General features: G+C 41.4%; 1 protein-coding gene across 1 annotated transcript in view; it reads right to left on the bottom strand.

Annotated features, from left to right (window-relative positions):
* Window positions 1–24,509, bottom strand: part of dnah7 (dynein, axonemal, heavy chain 7) — a 224,626-nt gene that overhangs the window by 189,443 nt on the left and 10,674 nt on the right. The window contains 9 exon segments of the mRNA XM_046362668.1: window positions 2,344–2,711; window positions 8,157–8,477; window positions 8,838–8,984; window positions 10,346–10,570; window positions 18,733–18,811; window positions 21,209–21,336; window positions 21,823–22,095; window positions 22,305–22,484; window positions 22,572–22,755. Coding sequence (XP_046218624.1) covers window positions 2,344–2,711; window positions 8,157–8,477; window positions 8,838–8,984; window positions 10,346–10,570; window positions 18,733–18,811; window positions 21,209–21,336; window positions 21,823–22,095; window positions 22,305–22,484; window positions 22,572–22,755 — 1,905 coding nt within the window.

The following is a 24,509-nucleotide window of genomic DNA, read 5'->3' as shown; positions in this document are numbered from 1 at the left end:
AATCTCAATTTAATACATTTTAAATTCAGACTAACATAACAAAATGTGGAAAAAGTAATGGCGTATGTTAGGACCTTGACAACAGTTGGGTTGTTCCACGAAATGGGTGCATTTTGGGCATGTAAACTTTTAAGAAGTAAACTGTCAAATATTTGTTCTTTCAACATTCAGTTGCATGAAGGATATGTTTAGTCTATGGAAAAACACCTCAGGGATTAATATCCTATGAACTAAGAGCATTTTATCTGCATTGTACCACACTGTCTGTCAACCCTGTTACGGACACTTATGTAGCTAACTACCTAACTATTATTTAAAAGCATGTTTGAGATAAATCCAAAATGTTCTCATTGATCAAGTATCCCTTGTACAAATAAACTCACATTTAATATCAAACTAATAAAGTTAACATTGGGCCTCTAACAAGGTTGACAATTTACAGGGTTGAGGTTTTAGGTGAAAATCGGCCATTACTCCTCATATGGTGAAGAGCATGGGACTACAAGGTATTCATGAAATTAGTAATTATACATATGTTCCACACATAATGAAAGTTTAATCAAATTCCAGGTTTCGTAAAGTGAATTGATCGAACAGGCTTGACGTGTTGAGCTCGAGCATCTCAGTCAAAGATGATAAAACAATTGTTAATAGACCAAAAAGAGAGAGAAGACTTCTATGCTATTCAGAGGCCCCAAACAATGTCTCCTGATGTGAATAATTTAACTTGGTGGAATGGTCCATTATTTTGAAGGGGTATATTGTTTGCTTAACGGGGTTGGCCTTAAAATGAGGGACAAACGTAAATACATCACTAATCACATGAATATAAATAATAGTCTTCAGAAATTACTTTGCCAAAGCACCAAAATAACGAGGCCTTTACAATGATGGTGAAACTTGGAAGCAATGTTGGGATTAACCTGTTAATCCTACCCCCTACTTTTTCGAACATTCTGTTAAACATCGCGCAACATTTCAGCATCCTGCTACTCATGCCAGGAATATAGTATATGCATATGATTAGTATGTGTGGATAGAAAACACTGACGTTTCTAAAACTGGTTAAATCACGGCTGTGACTATAACAGAGCCTGTGTTTCATCGAAAAGCGGAAGAAAAACTGATCACTGAAAAACTGATCACTGAAAACTGGAAAAAATGATCAATGCGCCACTTGCATGTATTGTTGAATGGAAACCAAATTACCTGGAGCCGAGATTGCAATTCCTATAGCTTCCACACGATGTCACCAGTCTTGTCAATTGCCTGGGCTTTGTTTCTTGGTCAAACGAACAAGAGACAGCCCATTTCTTCCGGTCTCCGACAGGATGTTTTGGAGTAGAAATTTCTGAACATGATTTCAAGACGTGGAGCTATTGAATGTACATCGCCCCGTGATCAATTTGATAGATTATTAACGTTTACTAATACCTAAAGTTGCATTACAAAAGTATTTCGAAGTGTTTTGTGAAAGTTTATCGTCGACTTTTTTAATTTAAAAAAATGACGCTGCGTTATAAAACGCTGTTTTTTCCTTGATCACAGTCTTCATAGATCGATATCTAGGCTATATATGGACCGATTTAATCGGGAAAAAAAGACCCAATAGTGATGTTTATGTTTATCTAGGAGTGCCAACAAAGAAGATGGTCAAAGGAAATGAATGTTTTATATTTTATTTCTGCGTTTTGTGTAGCGCCGACTATGCTAATTATTTTGTTTATGTCCCTGCGGGTCTTTTGGGGTGTTGCATGCTATCAGATAATAGCTTCTCATGCTTTCGCCGAAAAGCATTTTAAAAATCTGACTTGTTGGCTGGATTCACAACGAGTGTAGCTTTAATTCAGTACCCTGCATGTGTGTTTTAATGAACGTTTGAGTTTTAACGAGTGCCATTAGCATTTAGCGTAGCACATTTGCATTTCCAGATGTCTAGATGGGACGCATGCGTCCCGGGTCGACCTAAGAGGGTGGGTTGAAATATTCCTAAAAGACACAGGGTTTATGAAGGGCCTTTATTCATATTAAAAATCAAATGTATTAATTTCTCCATCGTTGTCAATAAAGGTGGTAATTGGGAGAATATTCAGTGTGCACACAGTATCCCCCCCAAAAATAAACAATTATACAGAAAACAAAAACAAGCACTTCTTATTGAAATTTCCGGTTTCAGTAAATGTTCTACCGTTTAGTGCCAAATGAATATGACCCAGACAAGTACTGTGTACTGCCATATGTGTACGATTCAATTGGAAAATATTGTACAAAATGCACAGTATTTTTTAACTGTAATTTAAACTCCTCACCTGCTCACCTAATTTTATACCGTCCCCTTCTCACCTGATCTCAGCCTCAAAGGGCTTGATGAAGGGCGAGCCCCGCATGGTCTGAGTCTTGACAATGTGGTCGTCCAGCAGCATCTGCACTTCGTCCACCGATGACAGGATGGACGTGCCAGTCTCGCGGTAGGGCAGCAGGGCAAAGTCCATGTCGCCCCACTCCAGGGCCATCTTCTCCATGGCCTTTTCCAGCGAGTGCTCCTTGCTGGCCGCTTCGCTGACACCCTCGAAGCTGGCCAGGTGGGCCTCCAGGCGCAGTGGAATAAAGCGGGCCACGCAGGCACCTTCCTCGGCTGGACGCAGCGGGAAGCCCACCACCTCCGACATGGTGTTCCAGTGGCGGTCACGTAGCCCCGGGTTACACAGCACCTTAGTTGGAGGGGATTTGGTTTATTGTTAGTCTCTTGTGTCATATACTGTGCCTACATCCGAATTGACCAGAGCCCATAGCTACAGTAGTAGTGCACTACATAGGGAATAGGTTGCCATTTGGGAAGCATCCAGTATGCAGTGTCTTGGCTAAGTGTGGGGTCAATGAGCCTTGGGTTACACAGCACCTAGGGTTACACAGCAACATGTTGTTGTATTGTGTACTGTATCCTCATATTACTGGGAAATGTATGATGGTAATTCTTATACTGTTGAACTACTTATACTCTTGAACTAGCTGTAAAAGACTAGTGTGGGTGACATGAGTTGGTCGCTACAATACAAGGTAAAAGTTGTTTGAGATCTAGTGGAAAGTGCTACATGAATACAATCAATTAATCCAGTGTCAGTAATAGACAGAATAATAGTAAATCAGTGCATAAATCATGAGGGTCGGTGTGATGTGAAAGGGCCCTGTTTCCCGATAGCGATGGAACTTAGGCTAAAAGTAAAATAATAAAAAATATATAAATGTTAGGATGAGCAATATCGGAGTCCGGAGTGTATATATCATGATGTGTGTTTTGTCCTATATATTTTTTTTATTTTAAATCCCAGCCCCCGTCCCCGCAGGAGGCCTTTGCCCTTTGACAGGTAATGTGTTCATAACTGAATTGCCTGGTTAAATAAAAGGTTAAATAAAATAAATATACAAACCCAGTCAAAAGTTTGGACTTTTCTACATTGTAAAATAATAGTAGAGATCAAAACTATGAAATAACACATATGGAATCATGTTGGAATCATGTTGTAACCTAAAAAGTGTTAAACAAATCAAAATATATTTACAATTTTAGATTATTCAAAGTAGCCATGCTTTGCCTTGACAGTTTTGCACACTCTTGAAATTCTCTCAACCAGCTTCACCTGGAATGCTTTTCCAACAGTCTTGAAGGAGTTATGCTGAGCACTTGTTGGCTGCTTTTTCAACTCATCCCAAACCATCTCCATTGGGTTGAGGTTGGGTGATTGTGGGGGACATGTCGTCTGATGCAGCACTCCATCATTCTCTTTCTTGGTCAAATAGCCCTTAAACAGCCTGGAGGTGTGTTGGGTCATTGTCCTGTTGAAAAACAAATGATAGTCCCACTCAGCGCAAACCAGATGGGATGGCGTATCGCTGCAGAATGCTGTGGTATAGATGCTGGTTAAGTGTGCCTTGAAATCTAAATAAATCACTGTCAGTGTCACCAGCAAAGGAACCCCACAACGGTCACATCTTCTCCATGCTTCAGTGGGAACTACACATGCAGAGATCATCCGTTCACTCTCTCAAATTTGGAGATGGTTGTCCTTCTGGAAGATTCTCCCATCTCCTAAAAGGAACTCTAGAGCTCTGTCAAAGTGACCATCGGGTCCTTGGTTACCTCCCTGAACAAGGCCCTTCTCCCCCGATGGTCAGTTTGGCCAGGCAGCCAACACTGGGAAGAGAATTGGTGGTTCCAAACTCCTTCCATTTAAGAATGAAGGAGGCCACTGTGTTCTTCTGGACCTTCAATGCTTCAGACATCTTTTGGTACCCTTCCCCAGGTCTGTGGCTTGACACAATCCTGTCTCGGTGCTCTATGGACAATTCTTTCGATCTCATGACTTGGTTTTTGCTCTTACATGCACTGGTAACTGTGGGACCTTAAATAGGCAGTTGTGTGCCTTTCCAAATCATGTCCAATCAATTGAATTTACCAAAGGTGGACTCCAATCGAGTTGTAGAAACATCTCAAGGATGATCAATGGAAACAGGATGCACCTGAGCTCAATTTCGAGTCTCATAGCAAAGGGTCTGAATGCTAATGTAAATAAAGTATCAGTTATTTTTGTTAAATACATTTGCAAAAATGTCTAAAAACCAGTTTTTGCTTTGTCATTATGGGGTATTGTTTGTAGATTGCTGATGATTTTTTAAAGTCCATTTTAGAATAAGGCTGTAATATAACAAAATGTGGAAAAAGTCAAGGGGTCTGAAATACTTTCTGAAGACACTGTATGTGCGTGTGATGGGATGTATAGACATTATGGACGGTATGCGGATAGAATGTTTAGTATATCTGTAGAATACGTAGGATAGAATAGTATATATACAGCAGTAGTTTAATAGGGTGGCATTGACTAGAACCCTGTATATACATATGAAATTAGTATAACGCTATGTAAACTTTATTAAAGTGACCAGTGTTCTATTATTAAAGTGATTCCATGTACATATGTACATAGGGCAGCAGCCTCTAAGGTGCAGGGTTAGTCCTCTTGTCCAGATGGGATAGAGGAGTACGAAGGCAATTGGTTCGTCCGTGGATCTATTGAGACGATATGCAAATTGAAGTGGGTCTAGGTGTTAGGTAAGGTTGAGGTGATATGATTCTTAACTAGCCTCGCAAAGCAATTAATGAAGATAGAAGTGGGTGCTACGGGGTGATCGTCATTTAGTTCAGTTACCTTTGCTTTCGTGGGTACAGGAGTAATGGTGGACATCTTAAAGCAAGTGGGCACAACAGACTGGGATAGGGAGAGATTGAATATGTCTGTAAACACTCCAGCCAGCTAGTCTGCACCTGCTCTGAGGACGCGGCTAAGGATGTTGTCTGGGCCGGAAAACTTGCAAGGGATAACATGCTTAAATGACGTACTCATGTTGACAACGGAGAACGAGAGCCCACAGTCCTTGAGAGCAGCCCGCGTCGATGGCACTGTGTTATCCTCAAAGCAGGCGAAGAAGGTGTTTAGCTTGTCAGGGAGCAAGACGTCAGTGTCCTGGTTTTAGCTGGTAGCTGGTTTTCCCTTTGTAATCCGTGATTTTCTAGACTCCCTGTCATATACGTCTTGTGTCTGAGCCATTGATATGCAACTCCACTTTGTCTCTGTACTTGTTTGATTGCCTTATGGAGGGCATAACTGCAGTGTTTGTATTCAACCATACGACCCAGTCACCTTGCCGTGGTTAAATTCAGTTATTCATGCTTTGAGTTTTCCGCGAATGCTGCCATCGATCCATGTTTTTTGTTTTGGGTAGGTTATAATAGTCACAGTGGGAACAACATCCCTTATACACTTCCTGATGAACTCAGTCTGTGTGTCAGTGTATACGTCAATGTTATTCTCATAGGCAACCCGGAACATATCCCAGTCCACATGATCAAAACAATCTTGAAGCATGGATTGGGGCGTACTCCCTCTGCTGTTTCCTGAAGTCCACAATCAGCTCCTTAATTTTGTTAATGTTGAGGGAGAGATAATATACCTTGCACCACTCCGTCAGTGTCATGGCTCCACCTGTCACCAGAGGGCAGCAGAGACCATCCTAGAGACATTAATGACAGTCAGGTGTGTCCTATTTACTCAATATGATTTCCCTAAAAGAGGTGTGTTTTCTGTTGATTTTTGCTTAAGCTTGAATTGCGTGCGTTGGTCTCCTGAGTGAGTTTGAGAATTGGTGTTTGTTGTTTTCCCAGTGTTACTGTGAGCCTTCCGTTACCATTTCTCAGTAAAGTATTATGTTTATCCTTAATACACACACACACAAACGCAAAACGATCTTGAAGCATGGATTACGATTTGTCAGACCAGCATTGAATAGACCTTAGCACAGGAACGTCCTGTTTGAGTTTCTGCCTATAGGAAGGGAGAATGGAGTCGTTATCTGATTTGCCGAAGAGATGACGGAGGAGGTCCTTGTAGCCTCCCTGGAAGGGAGAGTAACAATGGTCGAGTTGTTGATGCGCGAGTACTACAAGCAATGTGTTGATAGAACCTCGTCAGCGTTTACCTCAGATTTAATTTGTTAAAGTTCCCAGCTACAATAAATGCAGCCTCAGGATATGCGGTTTCCAGTTTGCACAAAGTCAAGTGTAGTTCCTTGAGGGCCATCGTGGTATCCGCTTGAGGAGGAATATACATGGATGTGATGATAACCGAAGAGAATTCAGTTGAGAGGTAATACAGTCAGCATTTGATTGTGAGATATTCTAGGATGGGTGAACAAAACGACTTGAGTTCCTGTACGTTACCACAATCACACCATGAGTAGTTAATTGTGAAACATAGATCTCCACCTTTCTTCTTCCTGGAGAGTTCATTCTTATCTGCATGATATAGCCAGCATGTACTGAGAACCCAGCTGGCTATATGGACGGGGACAGTATATCCGGAGAGAGCCATGATTCCGTGAAACAGAGCATGATACAGTCCCTGATGTCTCTATGGAAGGAGATCCTCACCCTGAGCTGGTAGACTTTATTGCTAAGAGATTGAACCTTAGCGAGTAATATACTCGGAAGCGGTGGATGGTGTGCATTCCTCCTGAGTCAGACTAGAAGTTCACTCTGAATACCTCTTCTCTGCCGGTGGCGTCTTGGAGCAGCCTCTGGGACAAGTTCAATTGCCTTGGGGGTATGAATAAAGGATCTTTCAGGTTGTATGTAATAACACATAAAACACAAAAAACGTTCTGGGGCACTAATGATGAAAGAAATAACAATACAAAAAACAAATACTGCAAAGTTGCTTAGAAGCTATAAACAGAGCTGCCTTTGAACGGGGTATGGTAGTAGGTGCCAGGTGCACTGGTTTGAGTTTTTCAAGAACTGCAACGTTACTGGGTTTTTCATGCTCAACAGTTTACCGTGTGTATCAAGAATGGTCCACCAAAAACAAACAAAAGATATCTGATGTAAAATATACTGTCCGTGAAATGTATGTAGTATGGATAAGCTAGAAGTGGAAGCCTATGTATTGTTGTCCATTAGTTTACCCCAATTAGGGGAGGGGTGGTATGGTTAGGGGAAAACAATAAACAAGGAAAATATATTTAAAAAATATATATCTTTAAATTAATATACATATTTACAACAACAAAATATTTATGGGGGGGTTGGAAATGATGCAGCCAATTACAATGATGGAAGCCGCAATATTAAAGCTGATCCACCCCCCCAAAAAATAAGAATGGTCCACCACCCAAAGGACATCCAGCCATCTTGACGCAACTCTGGGAAGCATTGGATTCAACCTTTAGACATCCGACAAATTGAGGATGTTCTAAGGGAAAAAGTGGGTGCAACTCAACATTAGGAAGGTGTTCCTAATATTTTGTACACAGTGTATATTTGAATGCACTCACCTTGGTTTTCATTTGAATCATAATTTTATACATTGCTTGTTTGTATCAATTGCAAAGATATTGGCAACTTTGTAATCGTAGTCAACTTTGTTCAGAAGTTATCGGCGGTCACAGTGAGACGGATAATAAGTTTAGAGGAGATCTTCTGTGTTTAAGTGCCGCTGGTGGGCAAAAAAAGCATTAACGACACACTTAGCTGTTCTATGAGTGGTCTGAGGCAGGTATTAGATTAAGTTTTCAAGTGCAAAGATTTTCAATCAATCGCTACATACCTGTACGAGGGGGATGTGCTCCTTAAAGGCCTCCACCTCTGCCTTAACACGGCTAGCAATGTGCAGAGCCTTGGGCGTATCCCCGAAACCCTTCTCCAGCTTGTAAAGGGCACGCCAATAGTTGCCCACATCGCCCTCGACCTTGTCTGGGTTGACCGCGGACAGTGGCCCGTGAACCCATTTATGGTGCTGGTTCTGGAACTCTGCAGCCGTTTCGTAGAGGCGGAGGAAGGGGAGCAGGCGGTCCTGGACCTTCTTGCGCTGTGGGTACTGGGACACGGGCCAGTTGAAGGCCTCTTCCTCCTGGTTGAAGCCTTCGATCTGTAGGGGGAAGGGAGGTGGAGACAGAGCTGTCAAGGCAAAGTGGACTGCCATGGGCAATTACAGTGGTAACATAAGAAAGCCATCATTAATTAATTTTCAAAGAAATTACTCAGTGTGAAACAGTTTTTTTAAATACATGAGGGTGTGTGTTATTGGAGATACTGAACCTGCACACCATATGTAAACACAAACACACATCATCACTTTATTACACTGTCTCTGCTGCCCTCTACAGTAATTTCAGAGAAGAACAATAATATTTTATTGTCCACTGTTATTTTCAGATCAACCCCTTTCAGCAAGCATGCTAATTGCATAGAGCCATGGCGAAAAGCTGAGGTTCCCAATCCTCCTCACCTTCTCCATGGCGGTGTCCAGTTTGGAGTTAAGGGTCTGTGCCTTTTTCAGGTACTTGCTGAGCTCGGACAGGTCCCCGAAGGTCACAAACTCCTCCGCCTGCTTGGCATAGCTCTCTAGCTCCTCCACAAACCTCTCACACCGCAGCTAAAGAGGAAATACAGTGGGAGAGATACACATTTGGAGATAATTGTGCGTATGCACTATCAAAGTAGGTGAGTCAGTGGACTTGTACTTAAAGTGGGCAAGTCTAAATATATGGTTGCTCTCTAACTCTCACAAAACAATCCAGATGGACAACATACTGTATTTATTAATTGGATGGTTCTCCCATCGATCGGGTTCTCACCTATAAATATCTGGGCATGGATTGACAGACTTAATGTTTAAACATAATATATATGACTGACCAAGTTGAAAAGCAAAGATTTAAAGTCTTCTTTTTTTTCTTACATAGATCTTGCCTCACCCTAAATAGCAGGAAGCAGATTGTACAGTCAACTTTCCTGACAGTTCTTGACTATGGTGACACCATTTACCAGTTTGCAGCAGCCACTACTCCTAAAACTTTGGATGCTGTTTACGGTAGTGCCCTTCGCTTTATCACAGGTTACAGTTTTAATACTAACCACTGCATCCTGTATCAAAAGGTTTGCTGGTCCTCATTAAAGTCCCAAAGATCACTTAATTATAATTTTTTTGTTTACAAAGCTCTTCTACACAAGCTTCCAATTTACCTATTGTGTTGCTAACGGATACAAGAATGAGCTCTTGAGGTCCCTCGGGTCTTGACTAATTTAGGTAAATCCTCCTTTACTTTTAGTGCCAACATTGTTGGAATAACCTACTAAATTCCTTGCATCTTCTTCCCTGGTGCCACTTGGGGAGTTTAGGACTCGGTGTTGAATGAATAGAGGATTGCAGTTGTTTCGATTGATGGTAGTGGTTTATTTGTTGACATTGTGGTGTTGAGGTTGTGCCTTGTGGTTATTTATATTCTTCTGGTTTTATTTGTAAGGTACATTTTTCTTCCTGTTTGTGAGACAATGTTTGTACTCAGGGCACCATTGGGAATGAGACTGTGGTCTCAATTGGGCTACCCTGAATAAATAGAGTTAATAAATGGTCTGGACATGACAACTTTTTAAATTAATGGTGATCTGTAGTGATTTATGCTGGAGTGTTGTTGCAAGGTCATTTTAATACAAAGTACTGTATGTCATTGATGTGAGGTGGAGGATAATTGGTTGTTTTAGGTTATTGTGAGGGTTTGGTGTACTGTTAACTTTCAAGAGTGGCTTAGACAGATTATCAGGGTCATGTTCATCAGGCACCAAACTGACGAAAACAGAATGAAACAGGGAGGGACTACCTGGACCTGGTCCAATAATAAACACTAATTTTTGTTTTCAGTTGCAGTGTTTTACTACAATGAGCACTAATGAATACACCCAATATGTTTTTGATTTTTTAACTTTCACTCTCCCTCCCTCTGCTGTCAAACTGACCTTAAGGCCACCCTGGTACTGCTCTGTCTTCTCCCTGGTGATCTGCCGGTGCTCCTCGAAGATGGAGGGCATTCGTGTGTGCCACTGGAAGGTCTGCCGGTTGAGGCGCATGTCCAGAGGGGAGAAGGTGACATAGTCCACTAGGAAACACAGACGGGTCTTGGACTCTGACAGCTTGGTCTCCAGGAGGGGCATCTCTGTGGCCTCCACCTTGTCCACAAACGCCTGGTAAAGTGGGATAGAATGTGGTAAATTATGGGAATAGGAAACTAGAAGGTCATAGTGATGCTTACTTTATTTACAGATGTGTTTGCTGGCATGTGGCTGGCAAAGGGTGGCTACTTTGATGAATCTCTAATATAAAATAAATGTTGATTTGTTCAACACATTTTTGGTTACTACATGATTCCAAATGTTTTATTTTATAGTTTTGATGTCTTTACTTTTATTCTACAAAGTAGAAAATTGAAAAAAATAAAGAAAAACCCTGGAATGAGAAGGTGTGTCCAAACCTTTCACTGGTACTGTACATGTAAGTAGGGGTAAAGTGACTATGCTATGCACAGTAAAAAACAGCGAGTGGCAACAGTGTAAAAAAAGATTGTTCAGCAGTCTTATGGCTTGGGGGTAGAAGCTGTTAAGAAGCCTTCTGGATTCACCATCTTTCTCTGGATTTTTAGACTTGAAAAATGTACATTTTTTACTTGGCTTTCCCACGATTCAAATTCAGTAGGGAGACGACTAGACTAAGCTACGTGACATGATTACGTAGGGACCTCTTCACTAGCTGACCACCACTACCAAGATCTGTGTCAAGATCAGTTACTTACCCCATTGGCACTTCCCATAACCTCTATGTACAAATAAGAGAGTAGGTCTGGAATCAGTGTGGCAGGATAGGATGATTACATAGAAGGATCACCACGCTTTTACATGATGGTCTTTCTGGTGGGTGGGAGAAATAACGAGGAGGCAACTTTATTTAATGCTGTTCGCTATTATTAGAATGTCTACAGTGCGAATAGCGAAATAATTAATAAATCATGCTGCGAAAGGTACCGGATCTGGACAAATGGGTGCAGGAACAAACAAAGTCAAATTTGAGAGGTGCCGGATCCTGTTCAAATTAAACACTGCACTGGTGGATGACTAACAGATAGTCAACGGTAGGAAGGCTATAGCCTATGCATCCGAATGGAGAATGGGAGGCGTGCTTTACGAGAAGAGATTTATGAATAAAAATAGCTCATTTTTAATCGTGGCCACCAGGTTTCACTCCAGTAGCCTACAGGCTTTTTGAGGAGATACTTTCACTGTCTGACAGGTGGTAGGCTATTCCGCTCCTCAAACTAGACTGTATGCTGTGCGCGTGTGAAAAATAAAATTCCACAAAATTATGCAAATTAACCTATACTGATAAGCATCACCGGTCAAATGTATTTTTGCTGTCTAAACAATTAACGGTTAAATGTAAACATCCCTATTATTGAAAATATTTGTCTATTGATTTGGCACATTTTTCAATATATTGTTGAACAAAATAAACTCTACTGGCATATCAAAGTTTCAGAGTGGGATATCAGCGAGTTTTAAAGTTATGGCCCATTTTATATGGAGAAATTGGCATAGAAGGCAATAAAACCAATTATAGCCCTCCTTTTACTTGTATCACTGGACACCCTGCAAATCACCAGCAGAGGGTGATTTTTTAAGAAGGTGGTGCTGCTGAGTATGGCCGGGGGTAGGCCCGGAGGTGGACAGTGCCCCTTTGGACTCAATATTTTTTTGAACACCAGTAACTGCCATTTCTAGCAATCTAAAGAAACATGTTGCCTTGTATGATAACAAATAAATACGATGACAACAAAAATTGTATTTTTTTCTCTTCTTTTTCTTACATAGTGGCAAAACCAGTCCACAATGTGGCGAACCACCTCTCTCATTTTTTTAGTGGAGAAACCTGAAACCATTTACTCTGTTGGTAATGTTAATAAATTGGATCCTAACTCTAAAAGCAGCAGAGATCCAACTCTGGAACTTTGATACGCCCCCGTAGAGCAGGGGCTACCAAACTTTTTGGTCCCACGACCCCATTTCAATATAAAACACCATGTAAAAAAAGGGATGTAATCAACAGCCAATGTTTACTTTATTAATTGGGCCGATGATTGTCTATTAACAAATCAGTCTGACAGTACTTTTGGCCGTATTTCAATATGAAGGAAGATTAGTTTGAAATGACTAAAATCCATCAGAAAGGTATTATGAAGTTCTGAAAATCATCCGGCAATAATTTTGTATGACTTTCTGTGTAGAAGTGAACATCATCACTGATGTTCTTATTCCACCAGTCTGATTTAGTGCCTGGAATTCTGCACTCTGTTCAAATAATGCTTATGGACATTGTTATCTTTTCTTTCAGTGATGGGGTCATAATATTTTGTTGCTTAAATCGTTCACATTGTTTTACACATTTGTTTTACGATGTCACTATGTATTTGTTGTCAATGTTTTGGTGTCAAACTAGTGGCAGTTGTGAAAAAGTAAATAGTTGGACGAGGCGCAGAGGTTATGCCATTGTTAATTAGATGCTTTTTTCATCAATTAGGATATTTTCTCTCTCTTAGACACTCATGAACAATATGGAGACGTATATAAACAATGCATACTACAATTTAAAATACATATTATACGTACAGTCGTGGCCAAAGGTTTTGAGAATGACACAAATATTAATTTTAACAAAGTCTGCTGCCTCAGTTTGTATGATGGCAATTTGCATATACTCCAGAATGTTATGAAGAGTGATCAGATCAATTGCAAAGTCCCTCTTTGCCATGCAAATGAACTGAATCCCCAACAAACATTTCCACTGCATTTCAGCCCTGCCACACATCATGTCAGTGATTCTCTCGTTAACACAGGTGTGAGTGTTGACGAGGACAAGGCTGGAGATCACACTGTCATGCTGATTGAGTTTGAATAACAGACTGGAAGCTTCAAAAGGAGGGTGGTGCTTGGAATCATTGTTCTTCCTCTGTAAACCATGGTTACCTGCAAGGAAACACATGCCGTCATCATTGCTTTGTGCAAAAAGGGCTTCACAGGCAAGGATATTGCTGCCAGTAAGATTGCACCTAAATCAACCAATTATCGAATTATCAAAAACTTCAAGGAGAGCGGTTCAATTATTGTGAAGAAGGCTTCAGGGTGCCCAAGAAAGTCCAGCAAGCACCAGGACCGTTTCCTAAAGTTCATTCAGCTGCGGGATCGGGGCACCACCAGTACAGAGCTTGCTCAGGAATGGCAGCATGAGTACATCTGCACGCACAGTTAGGCGAAGACTTTTGGAGGATGGCCTGGTGTCAAGAAGGGCCGCAAAGAAGCCACTTCTCTCCAGGAAAAACATCAGGGACAGACTGATATTCTGAAAAAGGTACAGGGATTGGACTGCTGGGGACTGTCATTTTCTCTGAAAAATCCCCTTTCCGATTGTTTGGAGCATCCGGAAAAAAAGCTTGTCCGGAGAAGACAAGGTGAGCGCTACCATCAGTCCTCTGTCATTTACATTTACATTTAAGTCATTTAGCAGACGCTCTTATCCAGAGCGACTTACAAATTGGTGGGGGGGGGTGGAGAAGGATTACTTATCCTATCCTAGGTATTCCTTAAAGAGGTGGGGTTTCAGGTGTCTCCGGAAGGTGGTGATTGACTCCGCTGTCCTGGCGTCGTGAGGGAGTTTGTTCCACCATTGGGGGGCCAGAGCAGCGAACAGTTTTGACTGGGCTGAGCGGGAACTGTCCACTAGTGCATATGGACTAAGTTTTAAAACAAAGCTGTTTTTTTAAACAGGAATTGACAATGTCTTTTATGACTTCACCTGACAAAGAGCATAATGTGAACTGTAGCTCCTATACCACCTAGCAACTAGCTTTTCAGCTTACTGAGTAGGGTTTAGACCACAGTTTGTGAGTGGCCCTTTGAGAGTTCTCATAGGCATCTTTAGATATCTCTGAAAACAAGTAACTTCATCTTTAGAGCTTGGACGCGTGGGGAGGTCCTGAGATCACAAGTTCCAAGAATAGTTTTTGGAACACCTCAAAGGTATACTTCAGTTCTTTGGGGTACTTTAGATTTAAGCCATAGATGAGGCCCATAAGCAAGGTACATGACTGTGTAACACTGCGAATACCAGCCAGGACCTCTGCTCCTTCGATGCAGATCCCATGCTCTATATTCTGGTGCAGATCCCATGCTCTATATTCTGGTACAGATCCTTCACAGTGAACACCTTCATCACATGCTGAACAAGGTTCTCTCGGATCATGGTGTCGTCAGCATCCGGAGTGAAAAAAATAAGAAATAACAGACTAGGCTACTTGATTAGCTGTGCAACTTGAGAGGAGAGAGAGGGAAGATCTCATTTAGAGATAAACAAGGATACAAAAACAAAAACCTTTACCTTGTATTCTGTGATAAGTTCTTCAACCCTCTCACCGAGGTATATGATCAGGCCACGGATTAGACTGTCTCTTCTTTCCTGGCTGGTGTTGCATTGTAATATGATGTTATACAAATAATTGCATTTAATACCGCCAAATAAATACATAGTACAACCTATATACTATTGTGAAAGTGTTACTGTGAATACCCCATACAGAACTTCTGCTTTGTCCTCCTTTACAGCACCTCCTTTTGTCTTAAACAAGTCCAATAGTTTTGGTGTATATTCGTCCAGCTTCTGGATAAAGGTGGACTCAAGAGCAACAGTTGTAATTCTTCTGAAGTCTTCCTTAATCTGGATGGGTTCGATGGAGCACCTTGCCATAAGGCAAAAGTGATAACTAAGTGGCTCGGGAACAAAACATCAATATTTTGGGTCCATGGCCAGGAAACTCCCCAGACCTTAATCCCATTGAGATCTTGTGGTCAATCCTCAAAAGGAGGATGGACAAACAAAAACCAACAAATTCTGAAAAACTCCAAGCATTGATTATGCAAGAAGGGGCTGCCATCAGTCAGGATGTGGCCCAGAAGTTAATTGACAGCATGCCAGGGCAGATTGCAGAGGTCTTGAAAAAGAAGGGTCAACAATATAAATATTGACTCTTTGCATCATATACTTCAGTATTCCACAATAACATCTGACAAAAATATCTAAAGACACTGAAGCAGAAAACTTTGTAGTAATTAATGTGTCAAAAACTTTTGGCCACGACTGTATATACAATCATAAATTACCAAAGATATGATACAAGCAGTTGAAGTCGGAAGTTTACATACACTTAGGTTAGAGACATTAAAACTTGTTTTTCAACAACTCCACACATTTCTTGTTAACAAACAATAGTTTTGGCAAGTCGGTTAGGTGTGAGTGATTATATCACAAGTAATTTTTCAAAAGAATGTTTACACAGATTATTTCAATTATAATTCACTGTATCACAATTCCAGTGGGTCAGAGGTTTACATACACTAAGTTGACTGTGCCTTGGAAAATTCCAGAAAATTATGTCATGGCTTTAGAAGCTTCTGATAGGCTAATTGACATCATTTGAGTCAATTGGAGGTGTACCTGTGGATGTATTTCAAGGCCAACCTTCAAACTCAGGACCTCTTTGCTTGACATCATAGGAAAATCAAAAGAAATCAGCCAAGACCTCAGAAAAAAGATTGTAGACCTCCACAAGTCTGGTTCATCCATGGGAGCATTTTCCAAACGCCTGAAGATACCATGTTCATCTGTACAAACAATAGTAAGCAAGCATGAACACCATGGGACCACGCAGCCGTCATATCGCTCAGGAAGGAAACGCATTCTGTCTCCTAGAGATGAACGTACGTTGGTGCAAAAAGTGTAAATCAATCACAGGACAACAGCAAAGAACCTTGTGAAGATGCTGGAGGAAATAGGTACAAAAGTATCTATATCCACAGTAAAACGAGTCCTATATCAACATAACCTGAAAGGCTGCACAGCAAAGAAGAAGCCACTGCTCCAAAACCGCCACAAAATAAAACCAGACTAGGGTTTGAAAATGTGTGTGCAGAACTGAAAAAGCATGTGTGAGCATGGAGGCCTACAAACCTGACTCACTTACACCAGCTCTGTCAGGAGCTGTGAAGCTTGTGGAAGTCAACCCAAAACGTTTCATCCAAGTTAAACATTTTAAAGACAATGCTACCAAATACTAATTGAGTGTATGTAAACTTCTGACCCACTGGGAATGTGAGGAAAGAAATCAAATCTGAAATAAATAATTCTCTCTACTATTTCACATTCTTAAAATAAAGTGGTGATCCTAACCGACCTAAAACAGGGAATTCTTTCCGGGATTAAATGTCAGGAATTGTGAAAAACTGAGTTTAACTGTATTTGGCAAAGGTGTATGTAAATTTCCGAATTCAACTGTAGATGCAGTAAAGGAGTCAATGGATAAGAGCGTCTGCTAAATGACTTAAATGTAAATGTAAATGGAGCGCAGATCATCCCATTGAGCATATTGGTGCACATTCAAACAATTTGATATAACAAAGAGGATATTCGTCAAATCCTTCAAGATGTATGTATTACAACAGGCACTTAAGTCCGATTTTCATATATTTGACTGTTTTCGGTGCAAAACATTTAGATGTTGTCCTTTTTCAGGTTAAAAAGAAGTATCTGCTAAATGCTCACTAAGATTCCTATAAATGGGTTGGCTGACAACGTGACGAAAACAATGTGCGCGTTCCATGGGGCAGAAGTCTGCCTGTTGTTGTGATTCTGTATGGCCAGATTCCTAGCAAGAATGACAAGAAACTGTAATGTAGGGAATCGTAAGTGGCTTGCGTTAACTTGTTATCAAATCAAGTAAATCAAATTTTATGTCACATGCGCCGAATATAACAGGTGAAATGCTTACTTTTACAATCCCTTAGCATAGTTAATAAACAGAGAGTGTAAAAACAAAGGGGGGTATTAATGTAAATAGTGGGGGGTGACCATTAGAATAATTGTTCAGCACTCTTACGTCTTGAGAATAGAAGCTGTAAAGGAGCCTCTTGGACCTAGAATTGGCGCTACGGTACCGCTTGCCGTGCAGTAGCAGAGAGAACAGTCTAGGACTTGGAGTTACTGGAGTCTTTGACCATTTTTTGGGCCTTCCTCTGACACCGCCTAATATATAGGTCCTAGATGGCAGGAAGCTTGGCACCAGTGGTGTACTGGGCCGTACACACTACCGAGCTGTTGCTCATGCTGTTGCCATACCAGGCGGTGATGCAACGGGTCAGGATTATCTTGATAGTGCATTTTGAGGATCTGGAGACCCATGCCAAAACTTTCCAGTCTCCTGAGGGAGAAAATATGTTGTCGTGCCTTGTTCACAACTTTAGACCATGATAGTTTGTTGGTGATGTGGACACCAAGGAACTTGAAACTCTCGACCCGCCCCACTACAACCCCATCCATGTGAATGGGGGCGTGTTCGACCCTCCTTTTCCTGTAGTCCACGATTGAGATCATGTCTTGTTTTGAGGTGTTTTGACTGATTTCATGTCAATGCTAATATGCCTAAAATTCGCTAGCTAACCAACAACTAACAAAGTATTTGAGAAACAACGAGTGGTCATTCTGCAAATGTATTTGTCTTTTCAATAAACATTGGAGATGAAATATAGCTTACATGTTGTCAACAATCTAAGCCAACCTCATCTGTTGTGTCCCATGGTTGTGTGCACATTGTTTTTATTGCTAAACAACCAACCTGTCAATAAGCTGGTTAGCATAGCTAGAAAGCATAACAGAAATCGTTGGTGGTAGTCAAAGTCGTTTTTAACCATAATGCAGTTGATTGGTGACGATGACATGAACATGCGTTGGGGTTGACATCCATACAATCATTTTACTCCGATTTTTACGTCAACATGGTGTGAAATTCACATATAAACAATAGCCTAAATGTAGGCTACTTTTTCTGGGGGGCAATGAGGAGATTCAGGATCTTTCCCCCACGACCCTTTCCCCCACGTGTTTCCATGGCAATTCCATTGTTTTGGTCGGGTTCGATCTACCGCAACTATTGCTATAGATATTCTGTTAATTACCAAAATTACTCAAGATTCCAGTAACTTTGGTATTATTATTTTTAGATTATTCTTTTAAATTGCCAGGTCGCAATTGTAAATGAGAACTTGTTCTCAACTTGCCTACCTGATTAAATAAAGGTGAAATAAAATAAATAAATAAAAAGATACAAATGTCAAATCTGTCAACAATCATTCTTCCAAAGGACTGTTCTATAGTTTACAGTCTGTGGAAATCCCCCAAATCATAGTATTTTATGTCTGGGTTTCGAATCACTCCTGATACACACTACAGCAGTGAGTGTAACGGGGGACCTTACCTTGAGCTCCATCAGTTCCTGTGTGTTGGGAGGGGTGCTCAGTGCATTATCTGCGATCTTCTCAAATTCATCACAGAGCCTGCAGTCACACACACACACAGGCACACACAGGACACACACACACAAATGCGATCTGGTAATTCATTACAGAGCCTGCAGTCAGACCATATTAGAGCGAACTCAGAGTCATGGCAGCACTGCCAGGCCAGAGCATGAAAGTCTGACTAGTGAATGATAGCACTTTACAGGGAGCTCTGAATGGTATTAGGATTTGAAGGTCAATAATGTAGCTCTATAACACTTGTTTTTGTAAAAAAATATATTTAAAAAACGTGTTCACGAAGTGGGGTCAGCTAAGGTCATGCGCTCTATGCGCACCTTTTAAGCTTTAACACAAACACATGGACGCAGTGGTCTAAGGCACTGCATCTCAGTGCGAGAGGCGTCACTAAAGTCCCTGGTTCGAATCCAGGCTGTATCACATCCGGCCGTGATTGGGAGTCCCACAGGGCGGCCCACAATTGGCCGAGCATCGCCCGGTTTGGCCGGGGGTAGGCCGTCATTGTAAATAAGAATTTGTTATTAAGTGACTTGCCTAGTTAAATAAAGGTTACACACACACACACACAGCAAAAAGTTATTTTGTTGGCATTTAGGTATGTCGCCATTACCAGTAAAACATAATCAAAACCTATTTATTTCACTTACTTGCTGTGATGATTCCTTAGTTCATTTGTTCAGTCATTTCATTCTCAACCAGGATTTCTATGGAACGCAGTTTGGGTCTTTGCGTGTCAAAAAACATACTATTTAACACTATTTGATGTGTCAAATAAGCTTGTTGACCAATCAGGACCTGAATATGACTGCACGTCACATAATAATTTAAAGCATTCATACATTTTTTACGTAGTTATTACACATTGATTACACTATCACTCGTATTTCATATGTCACAACGATTCATCGAAACGTATGCTATGATGCTGTTAAAGTTGTCTCGCGGACCTACAGTGCTGCTCATTTAAAAAAGCTAGCTAGCTCATGGATGCAAACAATGTTCTTCCTCAAAAACATAGCAAAACGAAATAATCTGTTTCAGTAGCTATAGTTAACTAGTTAACTATATAGCTAGGTGTCATCATCTAAAATAACCCTAATTTATAATGCAATTCTTATTTGATTAATGGTGGTCCCGCCCATCTATGTGAAGCTAGCCACAATAAGGATTAGCCACAATAGAGGACTTTGGGGTTAGCCTTCATAAAAGTATGGCATAATTATACTATTTGTATTCATTTGCAACACTGTCAATGACATACTTTTATTTTGAAGGCAAACAGAAAATTCCACTATTGTGCCTAATTCTTATTGTGGCTAGCTTACGAACACGTAACCCGGTCCGGTCGAGCCTCACTAGTCAGATGAAGCTAGCTGGCTGCTTATAACGTTAGCTTTGGGCAACAGGGTTAAGTAGCTGGCTAGCTATTTTTTTTCATGACCTGAAGTTCAATTTCAAAAGGCGAACAACAAGTGGCAACCCAGCTAATACTTACTCACAAGGATTCCAAAATCATTGCTAAGAATAATGAAAATGACTGCAGTTTTTACTGGTCATTGTTTTCAGACTGGTTGTATTGGTGCTAGCTAGGTACCAAGCTAAAACTAGCTACCCCAGGAGTTGTGGTCGAACACATTATGCTTTATCACCAACGCGGTATTGTAAACACATCATTCGTGGCCGAAGTTTGCTTGTTTGCTGACTTTTTTGTACAGCTTTGACAGTGCTACTGTATATTTTTTGACACGCAAAGATCCAAACGGCGTTCCATAGTATGTATGTTGTGCCGCTATTACTGTGTAACTCTGGTAGGACAACATCGGAATAATAGTGCACTTGGTAGTGTTAACAAGTCGGAAAGAAATAATATCACCTACAACAGAGAACGGTTGATTGTCAAGGGCAATGAATTCCATTATCTTGGCTATAATGGATTTCGCCTTTGAGTTATCTCATTAAAATGTTGTTACTCTTTCAAATGACTGCTTGACTGCTTGATCCTCACAGCAGAAATTGTGGGCTAGTTAGGAATGCTGTGTTGCACGTATAGCGCAACATTTTACGTGGCGTCATTACGTCACGTACCTTCGTTATATAGGTATGAACATCAGCTTTGACATCGGTTTTTCACATCAAGCGCTAAACTAGACATCGGCCGATACCGATGATGGCATTTTTAGCTAATATTGTCCGATTCCGATATGTTCACCGAATATATCGTCCATCCCTAGTCAAAAGTGAGAAGTTTGATTGCAGAACGTATTTTTATGCCCAAGGTATTTCTTGAGGAGAACCTTCACTCTGACAGAGCACTTTCTGCAATGGCAACAGGGATGATTTTTGTGTGTGCTTTGTTTAGACCTAAGGTTCATTCTGAGAGAATGGGAATCTTCACAGGGTAGAAAAGTGACTCACTTCTTGTTCATTTCCTGGTGGTATTCCAACATATGTGTGACCAGATGTTGCCGCAGTCCCTCGGCACGCTTCACCAGGGCACGGACCAGTTCGTGGCAGTGCACTTCAAACATACCCAGGCGCACCACCTGTTGTGCACAATATGGCAGGGAAGAGAAGACAATGAAAAAAAATCTCTATTGCAAACAATGATTGAATGACCAAAGCTTGTTAACAATGCTGCTTGAAACTAGTGTTGTAACCCTAAATCCTAGCAACACTTTATCAAGCTCAATACCAACAGTGGTTGCAATAGCCTATCACTGCTCAAAATGACTGCAGTGAAGCAAACAAATCCAAACAGTCCATACCCTCAGGCACCCAGTATCTATTGAGTATATCCCCATTTTGTATATTTATCATTTCCCAGGCCTAAATGTCCTCAATAAAGATAAAATGTGTTTCACCTTCCTTAGTTTAATTTACTTTTGAATGTAGGTGTACTTATTTTACGTTACTCTGTTAATAAAGAGGCGTATGGTGGGATGGGGGAGGCCAAAATGAGCAATTCAACTTCCATGGGGTATCTTTAAAATGGACTAAAATGTAGCATTCGGTATAAACTAGATCCACACCTTGCTGGAGGTGTACTGGATCTCATCTGCCAGCTGTTGGTAACGGGTGACCTCTATCATGATCTCTGGGAAGGAATGCTGCTCGCGGAGGAACTGCTCCACGTCATCCTGGGCCTGCTGGGACACCAGGGGAGCGTACTTGTCGTAGAGTCGCACATGGTCCAGAGGCCCGGCGCTCTCCTCCCAGATTACCCTCCTCACCTCCTCCTGCTGGGCCTGCATGATCTCCGGGAGGACGATGGGCTTGAGTGTGCCCCCACTCTGGCAGCCCGGCTTGGGAAGAGTGTTGTAGGATGGAAGGTGGATGAGGTGATATGGTGGGTGTTAAAGTCTTATACTCGTGCAGTAAATTGTGAGGGTAAGTGACAGACACACAAACACAGTAGGATGTCTACTTCTCGAATTCAAGCCAAAGAGATACACAGTGGCACTGTCATCCCAACACACACACACACACATACATATATATATATATATATTACCCATTCTGAGTAGAGCTTGGTCTCCACGCGTGGCACCAAGCTGATGGATTTCAGCATGATGTCATAGACGTTGAGAAGGATGACCTCAAAGTCTTTGAAGTCAGGCTCAAACTTGATGTCATTCTCATCCAGGATCAGACGCAGGACAAAGCCAGGGTGCTCATAGGCCCTCACCGAGTACTGGGAGATAGGACCCCAAAATCAAAATGACTGGCATACACTGAGCGTGTGTGTGTGTGTGTGTGTGTGTGTGTGTATTGTAGTTACCGGGTCCTGAGAAATGAGGTGAGTGTAATCCTGGATGGACTCCAGTGCTAGACTCTGGAGCTGTGAGGCCATCAGGGCAGCCACACAGTTGAAGAAGGACTGCAGTTTGGCTGCGTTGGTGTTGCTGGGGACCAGCTTGCGTTTGTTCCCCTGGTAGTAAATGTGCTGAACTTCGGGAAACCACCTGTTCATAAGCACAAAGTTAGGGTATAGGTTAGAAATGGAAGACAAGAAACAGCCCGGCTAAGATGCTACTTTTCACTGACATGCCACCTCGGAAGCCTGCTACAGTTATTTTTAGGTGTTCGGTTGTATCAAGCACAGGAGGTTGGTGGCACCTTAATTGGGGAAGACAGGCTCATGGTAATGGTTGGAGCGGAATAAGTGGAATGGTATCAAATACATCAAACACATGGGGTGTTTCTCAAGTGTAATCTCCGACGATGCTCTCTTGTGTAAGTTCTTGTGAGGACGTGAGTGTGGAGAATGCATAAAACATTACATTTCAGAAGCACTCGCACTCCCCCTACTGTATTACCTAACGTTTCACCTCCCCATTCACTGAACCTTCTTCCAGCCAGGACAATGGCAACAATAGACCAAACAAGATATACAAAAAGCAACCGTTTTACTTCAAAACTATCAGCTAGCTATATGTGATTCATAAAAATCTATCTAGTCAGGTTGTTTAACAAGTAAAAATGAACAGAAAACAAATATTATGCAAGATAGATGTCAATTATTCTTGGGTAGCTACCTAACAATTCTTCGTGGCTTTCTAGCTAGCTAACAGTAGTAGCTAGACAGTTAGCCCTATTGACTCATGGCCTTGCGATCTATAGTACGTAGGCAGGTAAACATGCCAAAACTAACACAGCATGTATCAAGATAAAATAGTGTGGTCAGGCAACATATGACATGTGAAAAGTCAGCATTTCATTATCGCTTCAGCTCATATAATGTCCGCCATTGATTTCAAGAAATCGTGCGTCATTTTTTACTTTGCTGCGTCATTTTTCTTTGCATACTTTCCGTTGAAGCTTGCATCGATGCATGCTTCAAAATGTTTACAAACGAAGTACGCTTCTCGAATGCCCGCCATGCCCCAATTTGCGTGCTCAGAGCACGGTAGTATGCATTTTGAGAAACACCTATGGTTTCCATGATGCCATTCAATTTGCTCTGTTCCAGCCATTATAATGAGCTGTCCTTCCCTCAGCAGCCTCCACTGGTATCAAGTGTTGGATTATAGCATGAAATATGCTTTTTCATGTTACCATATTAAAAATTAGAACTTATTTGTTTGCTGTATAATGAATGTATATGTTGAGGTCAATGGAGGGATAACAACGAGGTGTATGGAAAGTTACTGAGTGAGGAAGGAGGAGTGCAGAGAGCTTACATTCTGTTAAAACATGTTCTTGTTAAATCTCAAGGATCCTATAGGGAGAGGAAAATGGTAACCGTCTGGTTTCAGTAAAAGATAAGGTAGGACAGCCATGATTTAAGAAGTTGTGAGGATTTGGGCCGAGGTCAGGTCAGATGAAGTGAGAAGGAACAGTCACCACTTAAGGTCTTGTCTAGCAAAAGAGATGCATTGGCTGTCTTGCTAGAGTTGCAAGGAGTGGACTCCGCCTAGGAGGGTATAAATATATGTGCTTGAGTAAACATGTCTTTGCAGCCTTTTGACCCAGTGGGTGAATAAACATGGTTTGAGCTTTGACTACTTGTCTGTTAGTTTTTCATTGTTTGTCAGAACCTAACAAAAGTCCATGTGGAATCGCTTGCTAGTAGTAGTATTCATCCTGCAAGTGACATCAATCCTCCTGAGACCTGAAGTAGTTGTTTCCTTTTTCAGCAAGGGACATGGCTTTTGTGGGGCGACAGGAAATGTAAGTGTAGAGTGTTAGTATGCAGGTCACTGGTTCTAGCCCAGTG

This window comes from Oncorhynchus gorbuscha, linkage group LG09 (assembly GCF_021184085.1).
Source record: "Oncorhynchus gorbuscha isolate QuinsamMale2020 ecotype Even-year linkage group LG09, OgorEven_v1.0, whole genome shotgun sequence".
In the NCBI taxonomy this organism is placed as follows: Eukaryota; Metazoa; Chordata; class Actinopteri; order Salmoniformes; family Salmonidae; genus Oncorhynchus; species Oncorhynchus gorbuscha.
Note: the sequence above shows the minus strand (reverse complement) of the source record. Positions and strands in the feature narration are given on the sequence as shown.